The sequence below is a fragment of the Apteryx mantelli genome, chromosome 1 (assembly GCF_036417845.1).
Source record: "Apteryx mantelli isolate bAptMan1 chromosome 1, bAptMan1.hap1, whole genome shotgun sequence".
NCBI classification, from domain to species: Eukaryota; Metazoa; Chordata; class Aves; order Apterygiformes; family Apterygidae; genus Apteryx; species Apteryx mantelli.
This window is the reverse complement of record NC_089978.1, coordinates 220,770,652-220,788,482: the sequence shown is the minus strand read 5'-3', so window position 1 is coordinate 220,788,482 and position 17,831 is coordinate 220,770,652. Positions and strand designations below refer to the sequence as shown.

The window sequence follows — 17,831 nt, the reverse complement described above, 5'->3', positions numbered from 1 at the left end:
GGGTAGGATTGCAGTGGCCAGCATAACATAAGAAAAAAACCACAAATCAGGTTGGTGGAACACCAAGACAGGAGAAGGAGAGGTTTTGCTGGTCACCATTTATTTGGTCAACTTTCATTTATGCATACACAAGCTTTGACCTGCAAGTTGCTTCTGGCCAAGCTATAGAGTTTCCAAGTCACATTTAGTTAGACACAGCCTGTGATTCTCCTTTCTGGAAGGAATTGCAAGACCAGGATACCAGACCATTTATAACCCAAGCTGCCTTCCCAGAGATAAACTTATTCCTCCTCAAACTCTTCTCCATCTGCAGAGTCCCTTCCAACCTCCTCATAATCCTTCTCTAGGGCTGCCAGGTCCTCCCTGGCCTCCGAAAACTCCCCCTCCTCCATGCCCTCCCCCACGTACCAGTGCACAAAGGCTCGCTTGGCGTACATCAGGTCAAACTTGTGGTCCAGGCGGGCCCAGGCCTCCGCTATGGCCGTCGTGTTGCTCAGCATGCAGACAGCCCGCTGCACCTTGGCCAGGTCTCCCCCTGGCACCACCGTGGGCGGCTGGTAGTTGATGCCCACCTTGAAGCCCGTGGGGCACCAGTCCACAAACTGGATCGACCGGCGCGTTTTAATGGCTGCGATGGCCGCATTCACATCCTTGGGCACCACGTCGCCCCGGTACAGCAGGCAGCAGGCCATGTACTTGCCGCGGCGCGGGTCACATTTCACCATCTGGTTGGAGAACTCAAAGCAAGCATTGGTGATCTCCGGCACTGACAGCTGCTCGTGGTAGGCTTTCTCCACTGAGATGATGGGAGCATAGGTTGTGAGCGGGAAGTGTATCCGTGGGTAGGGCACCAGGTTGGTCTGAAACTCAGTCAGGTCAACATTCAAAGCACCATCAAATCTCAGTGAGGCAGTGATGGAAGACACAATCTGCCCAATCAGCCTGTTGAGGTTGGTGTAGGTGGGACGCTCAATGTCCAGGTTGCGGTTACAGATGTCATAGATGGCCTCGTTGTCCACCATGAAGGAGCAGTCTGAGTGCTCCAGGGTGGTGTGGGTGGTGAGGATAGAGTTGTAGGGCTCCACCACTGCCGTGGAGACCTGTGGGGCTGGGTACACGGAGAACTCCAGCTTGGACTTCTTGCTGTACTCCACAGAGAGCCGCTCCATGAGCAGGGAGGTGAACCCAGAGCCTGTGCCTCCCCCAAAGCTGTGGAAGACCAGGAACCCTTGGAGACCACTGCACTGGTCAGCCTGCAGCACCAAGGAAAGACCCAGGAGGACTGAGTTAGTGAAGTTACTCCAGTCTCATTGGATTTTTAACTCAAATTCAGCTAAGTGCTGGATTCAACCATCAAATTTAAGACCATACTGCTATACTACTTATATGCACCCTCCACTTCTCACCTGGGGGCATCTGTTAGAAGTGGAGAAAAATCCAGCTGCTTTTTAGTTACCTTTGTTTTAGTGGCGGTAGAGGCCTGGGTGACATTTTGGGCCAGATAGCTCATTATACTAGCAGCCAGGAAGAGGATCAGGAAAAGCTGGAAGGCCACTAAGAGTGTATCTAAATCAAGAATATCTTAATGCTGTCATAACACCTCCAAAAGCCTATGGGGGGGGGGAGTTTCTGCTTCAAGGCCAAATGCATGGGGATGCAAGACCCAAGTGGAGACATCAGCCAGGAACTGGGATGTGACATCAGTTTGTGATGTCCAAACTGCAGGGTACCACAACTGCTGCATTTTGAGTTGAAAGACTGAAGGGCCAACAGAAGGTTAACATAGCAGACACTGCATCCAAGAGGAGAAACTCACTCTGCTGGACAGTTAAGGCACAGGAGACTTTTTGCAAAAGCCTGCTGCTTGTTTTAGCTCTTAAGCTACGTGCATTATCAGCACCTTGGTTTCCCCTCAAGTCCCAAACACTAAGACACTCCCTTCCCACCACATGCATCCCATCCTGTTGTCCCAGGTGAGTCATGGTCAAACTGACAGACCTCCATGCTACCACCCTTCTGCTGCCTCACTTGATGGCCATGGCAGACACAGCCAGAGAGCATTAGGAGCAAAGCCTCTCAACGGGGTTGTTACCATTTTACGAGCCCTGTCAACAACAGGGTCAATGATCTCTTTCCCAATGGTGTAGTGGCCCCGGGCATAATTGTTGGCAGCATCTTCTTTGCCACTGATGAGCTGTTCCGGGTGGAAGAGTGTGCGGTAGGTCCCAGTCCTGATCTCATCTGGAAAAGGTTGTAAGCTCATGAGTGTCACTGGCGTAAGAACAGCCATCTACCAAGATGCTTGCACTAATTTAATTAGATGCCCTTTCACATGAAAGCTAGTGACCTCACCAAGAGTTTTGATGGCCAGCACTGACACATCAGGTCAGAAAGAAGGTTAGGCAGGTCTAACAAGAGGTTTGCAGACCTTTCATGCCTTACCAATGACAGTGGGCTCCAGGTCAACAAATATTGCTCTGGGCACATGCTTCCCTGATCCAGTCTCGCTGAAGAAGGTCCCAAAGGAAGAGTCTGCTTGCCCTGAGGATGCCTTGGAAGAGATGATTCCATCTGGCTGGATCCCATGCTCCAAACAATACAACTCCCAACAGGAATTGCCCATCTGGACACCAGCTTGGCCAATGTGGACAGAAATACACTCCCTCTGCATGGGGATGGGAGACAGAAGGAGGTTATGAACACACACAGGGTAGCACCTCAGGGTCTCCTTATGGAGCACATGGCAAACAGGACTGGAGCTCCCATGGCACAGGACAAGAGGAGCATTAGCACAGCTTGGTGGCAATGAGGACATTTCCTCCAAAGCAGGCACCCAAGATCTCTTGAACTAAGAGAGAAGCATTAGCTCCTCAGACAGAAGTTGCAATCTCATGTCAAGGCAGATACAGAGATCAAGACACTGCAGTAGGTCCTTCTGCATCCCAGCACTATCATTACACTGCACAGCAGACCTGCTCCCAGGACAGCCAGCAAGGCAGGCTGTCAAGACCAGCCACTGAGCCTACAGCATGTGATAACTATCAAGTCAGACTGCTCATGCTTTCTCCTTGCTCTGCCAATCCTGCCTTGGGGCAGGAGGCAGGGCACACAAAGCCTTCCCAGGTACTTCTGGTGCTCTCAGCTGGGGAGGGAGGGACTGATTCAGACCAGCCAGCTTTAGACCAGCTTTACTTCCTCATCTCTGCTTAGATTAAGAGCAGCTGTGCAGGAACAGCCAGCTGGAGATAGCTAGAGGGGGTACAAGCAAGGATGGAAACAGACTGATCATTCACCTTCTCCATATGAGAGCCAGCAGTTGTCCCATGAAGCTACCAGGTTTGAACCAAAGGAGGAGACCCCTTTGCACAAGGCATAGCTAAGCTGTTAACTTCCTGATGCAGGCAGCTGTTGAAATTAGACTTTTGGGCTTAAAGAGAGAGTGAACTAGAGATATCCACTGAGGGTTACTAGAGGGAAAAGCCACATTCAAATCAGGAACCTCTCATCTACAAGGGATTTAAGCTAGAAGAGTCTCAGATACGCTCACCCAAAGCTTAGTCTGCCTAGCCCCCTGCTTTTAGGGGTGGCCTGGGCAGGACACCAGGTTAGATACCCAGCACAGCCACTCAAGTTATGTTCTTACAATAAGCCTAGCACAACAAGGCCCCCGCCAAGCACAGAAACACAAGGCAACATCCTCCACTGAAGCAGAGGGTCCTGTCCTGAGGGTGGTTATTTAACACATCAGCTCTACACTTACCACAGAACATTTATCTTCCTACTTAGGAAGCAGCCCTAGGACAGCCTTAACAAACCCACCAACACCAGGGCCAGCACAGGGGTGCTGAGCCAGTCTCTGCAAGGTCAGGCTCCAGGTCTGCCCAACCCCACAGTAGCACAGGAGGGGAGTCCCAGCCCAGTCTCATATCAGACATGGCCAGCAAGACCTTCAAAGGAGCTTTGCAAGAGGCACAGGCAGGTCTGAAAGCTCTTCAGCCTTAGCAGATCCCAGCAGGTCATTCCTCCCCAGGCCAGGAGAAGGTGGTAGACACCAGGCTTGCAAACCCAACCCAAGCCCCCAGCTCTGGAGACCTCCACAAGCACCAGCTCTCCACCTCAGGAGCTCTTTCTCCAGGCCTCACATGCTTCTCAACTCATTGCTTCTTTCTCACCTTCCCCCAACAGGCACAAATAAAGAGAAAAGTTACCTCCAGTGTCACCCTCCTGCTGATCTGGGAAGGACCAGCCACAGCAGCTATGGCTACCCAGAGAGCAAACCCTTCCTCAAGCCCCACAGCTACTCACCATGACTGCAAACCACCTGAGCTCCTCACTGAAATCTCACCCCACCTTCTTCTCAGGGCATTTTATAGCAGTAGAGCTGGGCTCACCATTAAAGGGGCAGTGTGGCTTCCTCCTGGCTCCTGCCCTTTCCTCATACGCACACCTGCTAACCAAGTTCTCTAACGTTTCTGTTCCTAAAGAGGTAGCAATATGGGGCAGTCAACTCGCTTTGAAGGAATTGCTCCTGGAGATCTGTAGGGTTTGGGGTTTCTTTGGCTTTTAAACACTAATGCAGCATTGCTAACCCAAGTGTGTCTAACATCACATTCTATGAAATCAGGAAAATAGTTTCAAATGTTTTTTGATGGAGTATCTGGGTTATTTTGAGGGTTTTTCTTTAAGATGAGGCTATTTTTTAAGCCTTTTTTGCAATCCTCAGGGCTGGAGATGTGCCTTCCCACCTTCATCCCCTTCCCTGAATGAAAACAGCATGTTTCTCAAATTGCCTGGCATTGCCCAGGAGTTGCAGGATACAGCTACTGCCTCGGGGTAAGGTTGCAGGGCTGGGACAGCTTCTCCAGCATTGGTGCCGCAGGAAAGCAGGGCTCTGCAAGCCCTAGGACCACACTGGCACAGGTGGCACAGGGCTCCTCTGAGACCAGAGCTGCGAAAGCAATCTGGCTCCACCTGTCTGTGCCTGAGTTTTCACAGTTTTCATGGTTTTTCAAACCTTCCAGGGCCAGATCTGGTGCCAGGGGTGCCAGGGCTTGTCCCTGCCTGGGTGGACCAGGGTGGCATGGCGTGCAGCTCTCCTCACCAGCCCCTGGCCATCGATTGTGCCAGGACCGCAGCTCATCCCTGTGAGGCTGAGTCCTGCCATGGGAGGGGATCGCAGGGACTCCTGTGCCTTTGCTTCTCTAAAATAGGGATAATGGCTGTTATATGGTAAAAATTCATCAGAGACTCTGAAGCTGTTATGGGATGTGGAGACGATGGATGCTCTGAAGAAACCAGAAGGGCTGGGGAGAGGGGTTATGATACATCGCAGGATGCCAGGACTGAGAGGCACCCAATGAGATCGTCATGTTGCAAACGGACAGTGGTTTTATTTTCCATGCAGCATGTACGAAAGCAAGAAACTCAATGACGCAGGATGTCCCAAAGGCCAGAAACACAAGTGTTTAAAACTGGATTAGCCCCAAGTCGTGAGGACTGGCTCCATGGGGGCTATTGAACCTCACGGTTGGGTCCCCTGGGCATGGTTTGGTTACCCTCCGTCCCACCAGCCTTCTTGGACTCAGCAGCAAGAGAGTTGGGGCTTTCCAAGGGGGAGAGCAGAAAATGGGAATCTCCAGGGGAAGAACCTATGGAAAAGCACTGGAAAGGCAGAAGTCAAAAAATTAAAAGCAAACGTTCGTGAGAGGGACATGGAGCAGAGTGAAGCACCCCATCCAGCGGCCAGCAGACCCCTGAATAACCCATGGGAGGATATTGGGTCATCCACCCCATTTGTAAGAGGTGCCCTGGGGTTATCCTCCCCTTGGTCGGGTTTGGAGGAGACTTGCAGGAAGCCCATGTTTGGCAGAGGATAGACTGGGAAGTCGACAGTGCCCGATGAGGACTTTTATGTAAGTCAAGTGAAGAATTTATTGTTAGTGTAATGGAAATCTTAGCAGTCTAATTCAAGAATCATCATTAGTCTAGATCTAACTTTGACAGAAAAAGAAGAAATACTAATACAGTTAGAGCACTTATATACAGAAAAAAATTGCAATAATAGTAATAGTGCAATTAAAATTGCAACGCACACACTTCTTAGTTTCTCTCTCTTCTTTTGGAGTTATCTCACCCTTCCTCCCCTGGCTGTTACAGTCGTCACCTTTGGACTGCTGGAGGAGATAACCCTGTAAGTTGTCAGACTCCAGAGTCCTTCGCTGGGGGGAAATATCATGTTGATGTTGCTGGTTTCTTCTTCCTCCTCTAGAATCGGGATCATTTTTATACATTTAGTAACATGCTTTACACCTTTCTCTTTCTTCATTAGCCTGCAGCTCCAGCTTACGTCTGAATTTACTATATACAGTGTCCTTAAAGCATATCAGATACTATTTCTTCATTACCTCTAAAGCCAGTTTTGTTCAGCTCCAGGTCTGCGTTTCTTTAGATGACCTTGGATGAGTGATCCATAGCCATGAGGTCTCCAGGGCCAAATGTGTACACCATCTCTGTCATCCTATGCCTGTATTCCTCTACGCCACAGCCTGTTCCTCCACTTCCCTGTCATACCAGGCCAGTATTTCTCTATATTACATCATTGTGTTAGAGTCATAAATATCTCATTCTACCTAGAATAACTGCTTATTACTGCTATTGACATAAAACTGTGGCTGTACCACACAAAGATAAGCAAAAGTAGAACAAATTAGCCACGGACACCTGCTCGACTAGAGAAGCTGCTGTCACAGCTAAACCAAGTAAAACAAAGTTACAGGCTGGCCAAGAAAAGTTCAGACAGAGCAAGCCTAACATGTCTCAGCCCTGAGGCCTTGCAAACTCATCACAAAGCTTATGGGCTGGTACTAGCAATGGCAATACCGGATTACAGGAATACACAGTTATACAGCCCCTCCTGGCCCTGCTCAGAGCAAGACAGGAGATCCAGGAGTGGGGTAGGACATCCCAGGAGCAGGACAGAACATCCCAGGAACGGAACAGCACATCTGAAGAGCAGGACAGGACATCCTAGAAGCAGGATAGGGCATCTGAGGAGTGGGACAGGACACACCAGCAGTGGGATAGGACATCCCATGAGTGGTGATGCTAGCGTTGGGGCAGGACATCCCAGGAGCAGGACAGGATGTCCCAGGAGCAGGACAAGACATCCCAGGAGCAGAACAGGACATCCCATGAATGGGATAGAACATCTGAGGAGTGGGACAGGACATCCCAGGAGTGGTGACACCAGCAACGTGACCTTCCTGCCTGACCAAGCGGGCTGACCCACTCGTGTTGTCTCTTGCCTCCCAGACTGGGTGGCTGCTCTTCCCCAGGAAGGTGGATTTACTGGCCTGACTGCTGTTTTTCCAGACACCCACTGCTCCTCCTGGACAGACTGCTCGGCCAACCCTGCCATCTTGCCACCGGGAATGGCTACCTGTAGGGGTATTTGCAGCCTGAAGTGCATCTCATCCCCCTGATAAGGGCTCAGTCTAATACTCATTCCTGACGTAGCTCTCTGCAAGGCGACAGTGTCTCCCGTGCTGTCTTTCCCAAGAGACAGGCTGACTCTGCTCATGGCCAGGGCTTTAGTTGGTGATTGAACTGGAAGTCTGGTAGATGCTTGTAGCCAAGATGTCACTGATGCAAATGTGGGCTTCTTGTCACATGGCAGGGTGTATTTCTGGCCAGATGGTCAATGCCCATTGAGCTACACTGCCTGCATCCTGTCCTTTGGGACCTTCCTCAGCGAGATGGGCGTGGGGCCTCCTCGATCCCAGAAAGGTGTTCAGAGACCTTGGACCTGCTGCCTTTGGTGAGATGCCTAAATCACTGTAGCATCTCCAGTTTGCCCTGACGTATGTGAAGGAGGCCTTTGTGCATTGGTATGTGGAGGAGAAGACGGAGAATGGGGTTCCTGGAGGCCAGGGAAGCCCTGGCTGCCCTGGGGAAGGATTGTGAAGAAGCTGGAAGGGACCCAGCAGAGGAAGAAGAAGAATATGATGAAGAGCAGAGCTGGCCTGACTGAGTCCTGTGCACCTACTCCTGACTGCCTGGTGAAATGTTCCTCTTGAATGCAGTATCAGGGAATTGGGTTTCGTCCCTGGATCCTGCATGAAATGACTGGAATGACTGAATCCTCAACTGATTTTTATGAAACTGCACATACAACCTCCAAACAGCATCGCTGTCTGCCTCTTCCTTTCCGAGAGACTTGGCTCCCAGTGCTCCCAAACCCAGGTGGTGGCTGATAGATATTTCAGTGCTCATGTTTCAATCCAGCTTCCTCAGGAAATCTGGCTCCTGTGACCTTTGTCTGTGTCTCAGCCCCTCCAAGCAGCTTGTGATCATGCTTGGCAGAGGCTGAGAAGATGGATTAATATTGGAAAGGTTTATCAAAGCCAGTGTGGGATGTGGGTGAGACTCCTCTGTGGGGATGCAGATGGGACAGGAAGGATCTCTGCTTTCCCCATCGCTCAGTTTCAGTTGATATCTGCTGTCTCCTGCTCAGCTGTGCAGGTTCAGGGAAGAGCCTGGAGCCAGCAAACACCCTTGGGCTTGTCCACTCCCAACACAAGATCCTTCCTCCAAGCAGCTGCTGCAGACTGGGATAGCAATATGGCCAGAGAGCTGAGCACTGTGCGGGGCCAGGTGGCCCATGCTGGGAGCCAGGGTGGATGCGTTCCTGGGAGCAGAGCCAGACGAGCAGCTTTGCAGTAGCCAAATTTGCTTATTCTTGGCTCCAAGACAGTGACTAAAACTGTGAGCTGCCTGCAGATCTGGATACAGACAGGGCAGGGCCAAATGCTCCCTTGGTTCCTCACCGCCCACTCTGTGAGGAGGTGTGAAACTACCCCAGGACTTACTGGAGGGATGCTCCAGGTGGCCGAGCTACCTGATGCGAAAGCAAGACCCGGCTGTGAGCCCCGGGAATGCGATGTTTTGATTTCTAGGCAATAGCATGGGGCTGAGATGTTCCCCTTGTCTGAACAAGTGACACTCAGTGAGTCCCTTCCTTCCTGGAGCATCATAAGTCCTTTGGGCCACAACCAGGACTGGTGCAAATCCTCCTGGCTGCTGGGGAAAGGCCTGTTCCCAGCTTGCAAAACAGGGAAAAAAGACTGCAACTTTCTGCCCAAAGCAATGATTTCTCCCTGCTGCCTCTCTCCTCTGTTGCTCCTTGCTGTGCCAAGGCTCCTCTGGGTGGCAGGGAGCAGCTGTACGCATTGGAGAGGCTGAGCCCTCACAACCTCGGGACACTCTTGCGGGATGTCAAACCTGCATAGGGACAAATGTGTATCTGGCTGGGTGTCCGGCCAAATCTGACCTTGCTCTTCCCTGCTCTGCCTGGCTGGATGTGAGCCGGCACATGTGCCTCTCTCTGCTTGCCATCCACAGGGCTTCCCCAGGCTGGCTCCCCTGTGCCCTAAACCACTTCCAGGCCAGACTGGGTGCTTTGTTTGGGTTGGGTTGATGTGACCAGTTGGCTCCAAGAGCAGCCCTTCCTGGGAAGGTGGGTGGACGCGCAGAGAGTGGCTTCTCCTCACTCAGGGAAGGTCTCTTCCTCCTGTGCTGCCCCTTCCCAGAGGGACCTCTCTGCAGAGACCTCTAATCATGTAATGAGTCCTGGCTGGAGGTCCCCTGGGGGGACCTAACCAAAGAGATCCCCCCACAGGCTGCTATTTCCAGCTGCTCTGGAAAGACCTTGCTGATCGCTCCTTGGCCCTGGTGCAGAGGCAGGATGGGCTCAATGAGCAGAGAGACCCCGCAGGCGTGTTGCCTGCTGGAGAAGTGTCACACTAGGGGAAGACGCTGGAGGGCCTGTTGTATTATTTTATATTTACTTTCCAGGTTTAAGTCGAGCCTGTGGATGGTGCTGAATTCAGGTCCCCCCAGTTGTGTCCCTGGGCTGCAGGTCACCCAGAAGCCTTGGCCACCTGAGCAGGGCTAAGGGCTGAATTCAGCCGTGTTGCCTCATCTGGTGTCCCTCTTCAGAAAGGCACGGAGCAGAGAGGAGATGCCTCTAGCTACTTCCCTGCAGCTGACTGGTGGGTCCCTCAGCTGACTCTTCAACCAGAGACCGTTACCCTATACAGTCCTACCTGTATGGGGCTGCCAGGAGCTACCTTCTTGCTCTTGGCAAATGTCTCCTGTGGAAGAAGAGTCAAGTTTCTCTCCATCTCCCACCACTACTACTATGCAGGGCTTGAGGCCAAGAACATCTTGGAGCTGGACCGGGAGGTGAAGGGGAGTGGGGGTATAGAGGAGGGAACAAATAGCCCAAGGTGAAGGGGCAGGTTTGGGAGCTCGGAGAGCTGGGACATGGACAGAGGGGACTGGGGTGTGCGGGGACGGCTTGGCGAGGAGTGTGCATGGGGAACTGAAGTCCCTCAGTTCGCACGGATGTCTGCTGGGAAAGGGTGAAAGGCAGGGAGGTGGGCAGGGGAGGACTGGGGAGTGCAGACAGGCCCCAGGGGTGGCTCTGGAATGGCTGGGAGGCACCTGCGATGCTTGGAGCTCCACACTCACCTTGGGCCACGGTTGTCAGCACCCTGGGGAAGCACAGCCAGGACCACCCTGTGACCGGAGATGCTCGTGATGGGCCATGTGGATGGGGCCCCTGTCTGGGCCGTGGGTGAAGGTGTCCTGGCTGTGACTGCTGAGGGTGTGGGGGGAAAGGAGTGGTTGCAAGATGACTTTAAATCTAAAGGGTCTCCTGCGTCCTTCCCCTGGGAGGAATTGGGAAATCTCTCTCCAGTCCCCCTGACCAGTATTGCTTTTCCCTTCCCAACACATGAGGTTGTGCGCAGGGACCTGGGACAGAGCACAGGCTGGGCGGTGGCAGGAACAGGATCATGTGGCTGGGCTGAGGGAGGCTTTGGACAGACCACAGGGCCCAGGTGGAGCCAAGCGAGCACCCGATGGAGGCGATGGGAGAACAAAGCATTGGAAACTCAAGAGATCGTAGCTTTAATAGGGACCTTCCCGAGGTGACACATCCCCTTGCCCTGTTCCAGAAACCAGCCTCTTCCCCATGTGTGGAAATGTCCAGGGCATGAAGGAGGATTGGGGGCAGAGAGGGAAGGAGAGAAGGAGGAAGATGAGACATCTGAAAGTTAGGTAGCTCTATGGGTCAAAAATATACAACACCGATATTGTACACAGGCGTCAGTCCCCTCCAGCCAGTGGGAGTGGGGCTGGCCGGTGGCCCCGCTGTCCCCGCTGTCCCTGCATGGCCGGCCCTGCTCCAAGTCCCCCCCGGGGTCACTTTCGCCGCCCGATCTGGGCCATGAGGTGTGCGTTGGCCGCGGCCTTCGCCCTCAAGTTCTTGGCTTTGGCGATGTTGAAGAGGATGTTCATGATGTTGGTGGGGACGTCGAGAGAGAGGGTGACCTTGGTGCGGCGGTCGCTCTTGGCCCGGTTTTGGTATGTCTTCCCCTTCACCTGTGCTTGGGAGACGTATTTGTAATGGCCTTCCCCTGGGAACGTCCTTTTCTCCTTCTCTTCCTCCACTGCCTCTTCCTCCTCCTCCTCCTCGGATGCCTCCTCCGGTGGCGGGTAGTCCAAGCCACGCTTGTCGAGAAGGCCGTTCTCATCTGGGTGGCTCTTCTGGGCCTCGGTGAGGGCCGCGTTGAGGCAGCTGAAGATGGAGGCGGCGTTGTAGAGCTTGAGGGCCCGGCTGGTCTCGGCGGCGCAGAGGAGGGCGAGGAGAAGCAGCACCTTGGCGTGCGGCATGGCGGCGGCCTGCACAGTGGGAGACAGGGAGGGGAGGGCAGAGGTGGCCATGAGAGCCCTGAGGGGTCGGTGTGAAGTGGCATCGCCCCCCCCCCCCCCCCTTCCTGGGAGGACCCTGGTCTTCTGCGTGCTCCTCCCAGGCCTGAAGGTGATGGGACTGGTGGGACTCAGGTGCCCCAGGGCCTCCTCCTTGTGCTAGGGCTCAAGGTGCAACCCACAACCCCCGATTTTGGGGTGTTCATGGGGAGACGGGATGCTGGGGCACCTCCACGGAGGAGAGGATTTGGCCCTTTTGCTAAAACGCAGCTACCTGCTGTAGGAGAGCTGGCTCCTAATGTGGGCACCTCCCCGGCTGGGACAGCCTCCTTGCCCTCCTCTCACTGACCCTTGTCCTGCCTGCCTTGCTAACAACGCTGTGGGGTAACCACAGGTGTCACTGGCCCAAATCTGGCTGCAAATGTGGGGTTTCCTTCTAGCTCCTCTCCTGTCAGCCTGAGGCCACTGGAGATGCTTCTGTGCTCTAGGCACCTGCAATCACCCGCTCTCCCAACCTGGTCCAAAAAGGGCACGTGGCATACCTGCGACATGGGGTAGAGCCAGCCCCAGAGCTGGCAGGGCAATCTGCCACCCCTTGAGCGTGACCGGGCCCCTGGTCCCCTCTCTGCGCCCTCCTCACCTTCCTGTCCTGCAGGCAAGCCAGAGCCTGTGGGTTGGGCACTGCCCGGTGCTCCCGGTAGCGTGAGACAGGGGACGCATTTACCTCCTGCGCCATCCCTGCCCCATTTGGGCCAGGGGGCTCTGGAGAGGGTCCAGGAGCACCCTCCGTCCTGGGCACAGGACAGGCTGGCCCATCTGATCGCACGACGTCCCCAGTGACGTGCTCTGGTGGGCAGTCCTGCTTGGAAGCCTTGGGGCACCTCCAAAACGATGGCACAGTGGCGTTGCCCCCTCCGCCCCCCCACCTTGAAATTCGGGTTCTTCTCGAGTCTGGGGGCTGCTGCAAACCTTGGGCAACCTCCCTGCTCTGCCAGACCTCCCCAACTCTGATTCCTGTCTCTTTGGGAAGAACCGACTAAAGTTATCAGGATTATCTATCTCATGCACCCATCGCTCCGTCTACCCGTCCGTCTGCTCAAAGGGGCTGACTAAACCCGAATTTCCCAGGGGGTCTTTGCCCTTGGACCATCCTCCCTGGGGCCAGCCCGATGGGACCCAGTCCTCCGAGTGCCTGGACCTGGGCTCGCATTTGCGATCTTCGGGCCCCATCTTGTGGCAAGCACATCGCACGGCAAGCCGGGGCCGGGGGACAGTGCCCAGGGGTGCAGGGACCCTGTCTGGGGTGACGGGAGCGTGGAGCTGAGCCCCACCGTGCCACAGCCTTCGGAGGGGCCGAGGAGGCAGGGATGAGCCCCGAGGAAGCTCTTGCAGATGCCTCCTGGGTGCCTCCCTGGCTGGCTGCGTCGCCCGGGGTCGTCCCTGCGTGTCCCTTTGCAGCCTCTGCACCCGGCGAGCGGGTTCGCAGCCGGGGACGAGGCCGTGCCGACCTGCACGAGGGGCTGCTGAACGGGGTGTCCTCAGACTGGTCTGAAATCAAACTGAAGCCCTTTCCCCTAGGAGCTGTCACCCTCCACCTAGCTGTTCTGCCACTGGGCCGTGGTCACCGTCACCGCTATCACCTTAACTCTGCCCTTTGCTGTCCCTTGGAGTGGGACACCAGGGCAGGCTGGCCAGGCGGGGGTTGAGGGCACCACTCAGTGCCCACTTCTTTGCCTCGCTCCTCTTTGCGCCAAAGCACAGATCTACCCCCGGATAACAACCGTCACCTTAACTCTGCCCTCCGTCCGGACACCCGAGGAAGGATGCGAGAGAGCCGTGCCGTGACGCAGGCAGCGCCAGCGAGGCTGCTGCTGCGGCCCCGGGGAAGGACAACCTTCCCAGGTGCTCAAACCTCCTGCAAGGCTGGTTTGGTGCCCACGGCTCCTTCGGCTCCGAATCAGACAACTCGTTTCAGCCCCTGCGAGCCCGAGTTTAGAAATCACCATCCTTCCTTCCCCTTGCCTGCAGCCCCTGCTTTCCCACCGGCCTCTGAATTAATCGATTGGGCCAGTAAAAACCCAGGAGCGGGAGCCAGCCGGGCAGGGAGAGCCCGACCGGGGCTAGATTTTAAATAAATCCGGAGTCGGCAGCCTGCGGCTGAAGATGGGCTCGGCCCCAGCCTGCACGCTCCGTCTTGCTCCGGAGGGTCTCCGCTGGAGCCGCTGGCTCGGCATGGACCACCCCGTGGGCGATTCGCGCCCCGCGAGCCCGAGCTGCCGGCCGCAGAGCGGCGATCGCTCCGAAAGCGCTTGCAGACCCGGCGCGGCTGCGGGGAGCGAGGTGAACTGATTTGAGCCGGCGGTGCCGGAGCTGCCGAGCCCGAGAGCGGCGCTGAGCAGCGTCTCCCCCCGCCTGCCTCGCCTCCCCCCGACAGGCGCTACGCCGCTGTCCGAAATGGGCCGGCTGCCCCACGGCCCGATCCGGCGCGCTGAGCTTTTGCCGCCCAGCAAAACTCTTTGGGCAACCTCGGCTGAGCGAGGAGAGCGGCAGCGCAGAGTGTGTGTGTGGGGGAAACGCAGCCGAAATGCATCCCGACCCAGCGTTTTGTTTCCTGGTCCTCGGCTGTGTGATGGATACCTTGGCAAAAAGGAAAAAAAAATAAAAAAAATCAAGGCAAAACGGCAAGGAAATGCAGCGCCCGCGGTGTGGGCTACGCACTGGCTGTCCCGAGCGTACAGCAAAAAGCTTAATTTTTTTGCCTGGGGGTTTTGTGCACCGACGTGTCACAGGGCACCAGGTATCTCAGACCACTTCCAAAAAAAAAAAAAAAGAAAAGAAAAGGTGGAATTCGGTCACCCCAGTCCTCTCCCAAAGCAGGAGAAGAAGAGAGCGGAGTTAAATCTCCTCCCGTTGCCGGAGGGTGACCCGCGGGCGCTGTTCGCAGCGCGGCTGCCGCGGGTGGGAATTGCCGGGATGCCCGCCGGCAATTTACAGGCATTACATTGAAATGCTGCCGACCGACCGCCGTGGCAAGACAATTTGTAGCGGCTGAAAAAAAAAATCCGCCTCTCAGCCTTAAAAGAGAAAAGTAAATCACTCCGGCAAGGCAGCTCCGGCAAACTGGGGACAAAGCTATTTGCTGGCTCTCACGGGCTCCTTCACAGCAAAAGCACCAGATTAAGCTAAATTTTTTTCCCCATCGAAAAGTAAGTCCAGAATAAAACAGTGTTGCAGATGAGACCTGTAGACTTTTTAAGCTCTTTCTGACCAAAGCCACCTCCGCTTTTCTAATGAATCTCTCCTAAGGGTGCAAACTGCCGGGGGTTATTCCCAGGCATCCGCAATCGAAGCCGACCCGGCGGCGAAGGGGCTGTGCCTTGATTTCCCCCCTCTCCCTTAAAGCACAGCAGTGATTTTTATCCCCACGTTTAGTTTCCCCAAGAGCATTTTCAAACCCTTCTCGCGCTGCCCAGCCTCAGCTGCCCGATCTGAACCCCCAAATTGTCACATTAAGTGAAAAGATATTTCTTGGGGTGGGGGGGAGTCTCTTAATACAGGATCTTGAACTGCTTTTCCCTATCCTGCCCTTTTTTTTTTTTTTTTGCATAGAAATGTGGAACCTGTTCTCCCAGGGAAAGCACTGAAATATTTAAACTTTGTGCAAATGAAGCCGGCTGCTGCTTAATAAATGCAATCCAGGCAAGGCACTCACCTGAGAGTCTTCGGTGGTCGGGATGGGAAGGGGCTCCGGCTGCAAGCGGCTGTCTCACACCGAGGAGAGAGGCATCAGGAACGTTCCCCTGAACTTCTGTACCTTTGCTTTTCTTTTATTGTTATTAAGAGGGCTGCGATATTTTTTCTCTCTATGGAAACGCTTTTCCCCTCCCTCGTGTATATATAAAAATGAGCGATCACGGGGTTTGAGTCGTAACTCCAGACGTGGAGCCTTCATTTGGACATGATTTCATTAAAATGAAATCAGAAGGAGTTGGCAACGTCACGGGGCTGCGGTGTCTGTCCTCATTCAGAAAAAAAAAAAAGGGGGGGGAAAAAGAGACCTCTGAACCCGACAAGCTGAGCAGGCTGGTGAGAGATTCACCAAGAAACGGGGCTGTCACAAACTTTGGGACTTTGCAGGATCACACAGACGCAGGCACACGTCTCCCTACAGCTTCCCCCCAGAAGCCAGAGACTTGGTGCAAGAATATGTTAAATGCAAAGGTTTTTACAGCCCCTTAAGATGCTTGTTTGGGTTTTCAGAAGTGTCCCGGGTTGGTTAACAGAATTATCCCACTCGATATGTTTCCCTTCAAAGTGCAGGGCCGGTGCAGCACCTTGGTGGGTCCTTGTCCTGGTGCAGTGCCCGCGACCCCCTGTCCGCCCTGAGGACAGGTCTGCCCCACGCTGCATTAACCGTGCCTGGGGGTTTCTGTCCTCAGGAGCAGGCGGGGAAAACCACCGAGGGGTCACGGTCGGGGACCCTTTTCCAGGACGTGGTAGCAGAGTCCCCGCTGGGGGTTCCTGGAAGCTCCAAGACCCTGCTCAGGTCCTGAGCGCTCTGCAGAGCTCCTTGCCGAGCCTGGCTGGTGCCTTCAGCTCCCTGGCTCAGGAAGACCGGCGGGTGCTCAGCACCTCAGTGCCGAGGAGGGACACCCTTTGGGCACCGCGGACCTGAGCATCTGCTTTGAAGTGCCGTCGCCACCTTCCTCTGGTGAGGGGCCGGTGTGGGGCTGTTGTCCCTGAGGAGGGGCAGGTCCTACTGAAGGTGAGGAAATGCCTCTGAACCCTGTCACGAAGAGGTGAGAGCAGCCAGTAGCGACCGTGAGTTGGGCTCCAGGTTAGGATGGGGAGACGTTCTTGACCCCAGACCATATGCCAGTGAAGGTCACAGCTGCTCCTTTGGAAGAAAAGAGCCACAATCCTGGATCTTCTTGGAGGAGCACCTTTGAACTTCCCACCCATCTTCTGAAGGTACCAGCTGTGGTCTGAGGGGCAGTGACTGGTAGCGATGAGAGCTCCCCATCGGTTTCAGTGCTGGGTAGAGCATTTTTCCCTTCATCACATTCAGCTGTTGGCTAAGACCCATCTGGATCCACTCCTCCAGCAATTCACTCATCTTTTCTTTTTCCTCAAAGCTTTCATCTCCTGAACTGAAATTTCCTTTTCTCTTCCTTGACCTGAAAGTGGAAGGTGGTTTGGTTATCCAAATCCCTGGAGTCTTTGGTCTTATTCCTGGGCAAGGGAACCCACTGCAGACGCCAGTGCAGAAAGCTTGGTGAGAAACTCCATTTGAGCTACCCAGGTGTGGGACTCTTTACCAGCAAGGGTCAGGGAATCACCATATGGCCTGCAGTCCTTTCTCATCTCCCCCTCCAGCAAAATCCTACAGACTTACTTATTGCAGAGGGATGAGCTTTCTCTAAGGGCTACATGGTCCCTGGAGCTAAGGAAACCCTTCATCTCGTGTCCTGCGGTGAGGAAGCATTGATAGATGAGAGCTATTTCCAACCTGCCCCCCGTGTTAGAGCTCCATTAAAGATGATTTCCCCTTGCACTCGTTGCAGATACCTGAGTGCTGATTCTCAGAAACCTTTGGTTCACCCCCCCGCTATCAGGTTATGTGTCTTGCCTTTCCTCGACATCCACGGGGTGAGAGGGGCTTAAGTCAGCATGGTTACCAGGTAGCTTAATTAGCACTGATGGGCTGGGTGACGTAACAGGGCAAGGCCTGAAGCTTGGCAGAAGGTGTCAGAAGCTTTTAAAAATATATGCAATTCCTCATGTGATGCCAGGCACCCAGGTTCAAGGGGCAGAAAAGGCAGAAGTTAATAGCGGAAATACCTCATTAAAAGAGGTAGCGCCACCCATGTCTCTTTCCTTTGGTTGTCCCACCAGGCAGGCTGGATTCCCTGTGGAAGAAGGCTTCATGCCTGGGGTGGATGGTGAGGGCTTTCTGCCCTACCCTCTTTCCCAGAGAGATGTGTTTTGCACCCTCTCGCTCCCTGAGGTGTATAGACATTGGTTGAGGTCCGGAAAGCTCAGGAGACCCTTCAGCCCTG

General features: G+C 54.4%; 2 protein-coding genes across 2 annotated transcripts; both read right to left on the bottom strand.

Annotated features, from left to right (window-relative positions):
- Window positions 1-281: 281 nt before the first annotated feature.
- LOC106491706 (tubulin alpha-1D chain-like) lies at window positions 282-2,623 on the bottom strand. The gene is made up of 3 exons (XM_067289989.1): window positions 2,443-2,623; window positions 2,093-2,241; window positions 282-1,253 (listed from the first exon to the last, which is right to left on the bottom strand). Exons 1-3 carry the CDS (start codon window positions 2,621-2,623, stop codon window positions 282-284), a joined length of 1,302 nt encoding a protein of 433 aa, XP_067146090.1.
- An 8,339-nt stretch (window positions 2,624-10,962) lies between these two features.
- Window positions 10,963-17,574, bottom strand: UCN3 (urocortin 3). The gene is made up of 2 exons (XM_067289988.1): window positions 15,485-17,574; window positions 10,963-11,745 (listed from the first exon to the last, which is right to left on the bottom strand). Exon 2 carries the CDS (start codon window positions 11,734-11,736, stop codon window positions 11,266-11,268), a length of 471 nt encoding a protein of 156 aa, XP_067146089.1. The 5' UTR covers window positions 11,737-11,745; window positions 15,485-17,574; the 3' UTR covers window positions 10,963-11,265.
- Window positions 17,575-17,831: the final 257 nt, after the last annotated feature.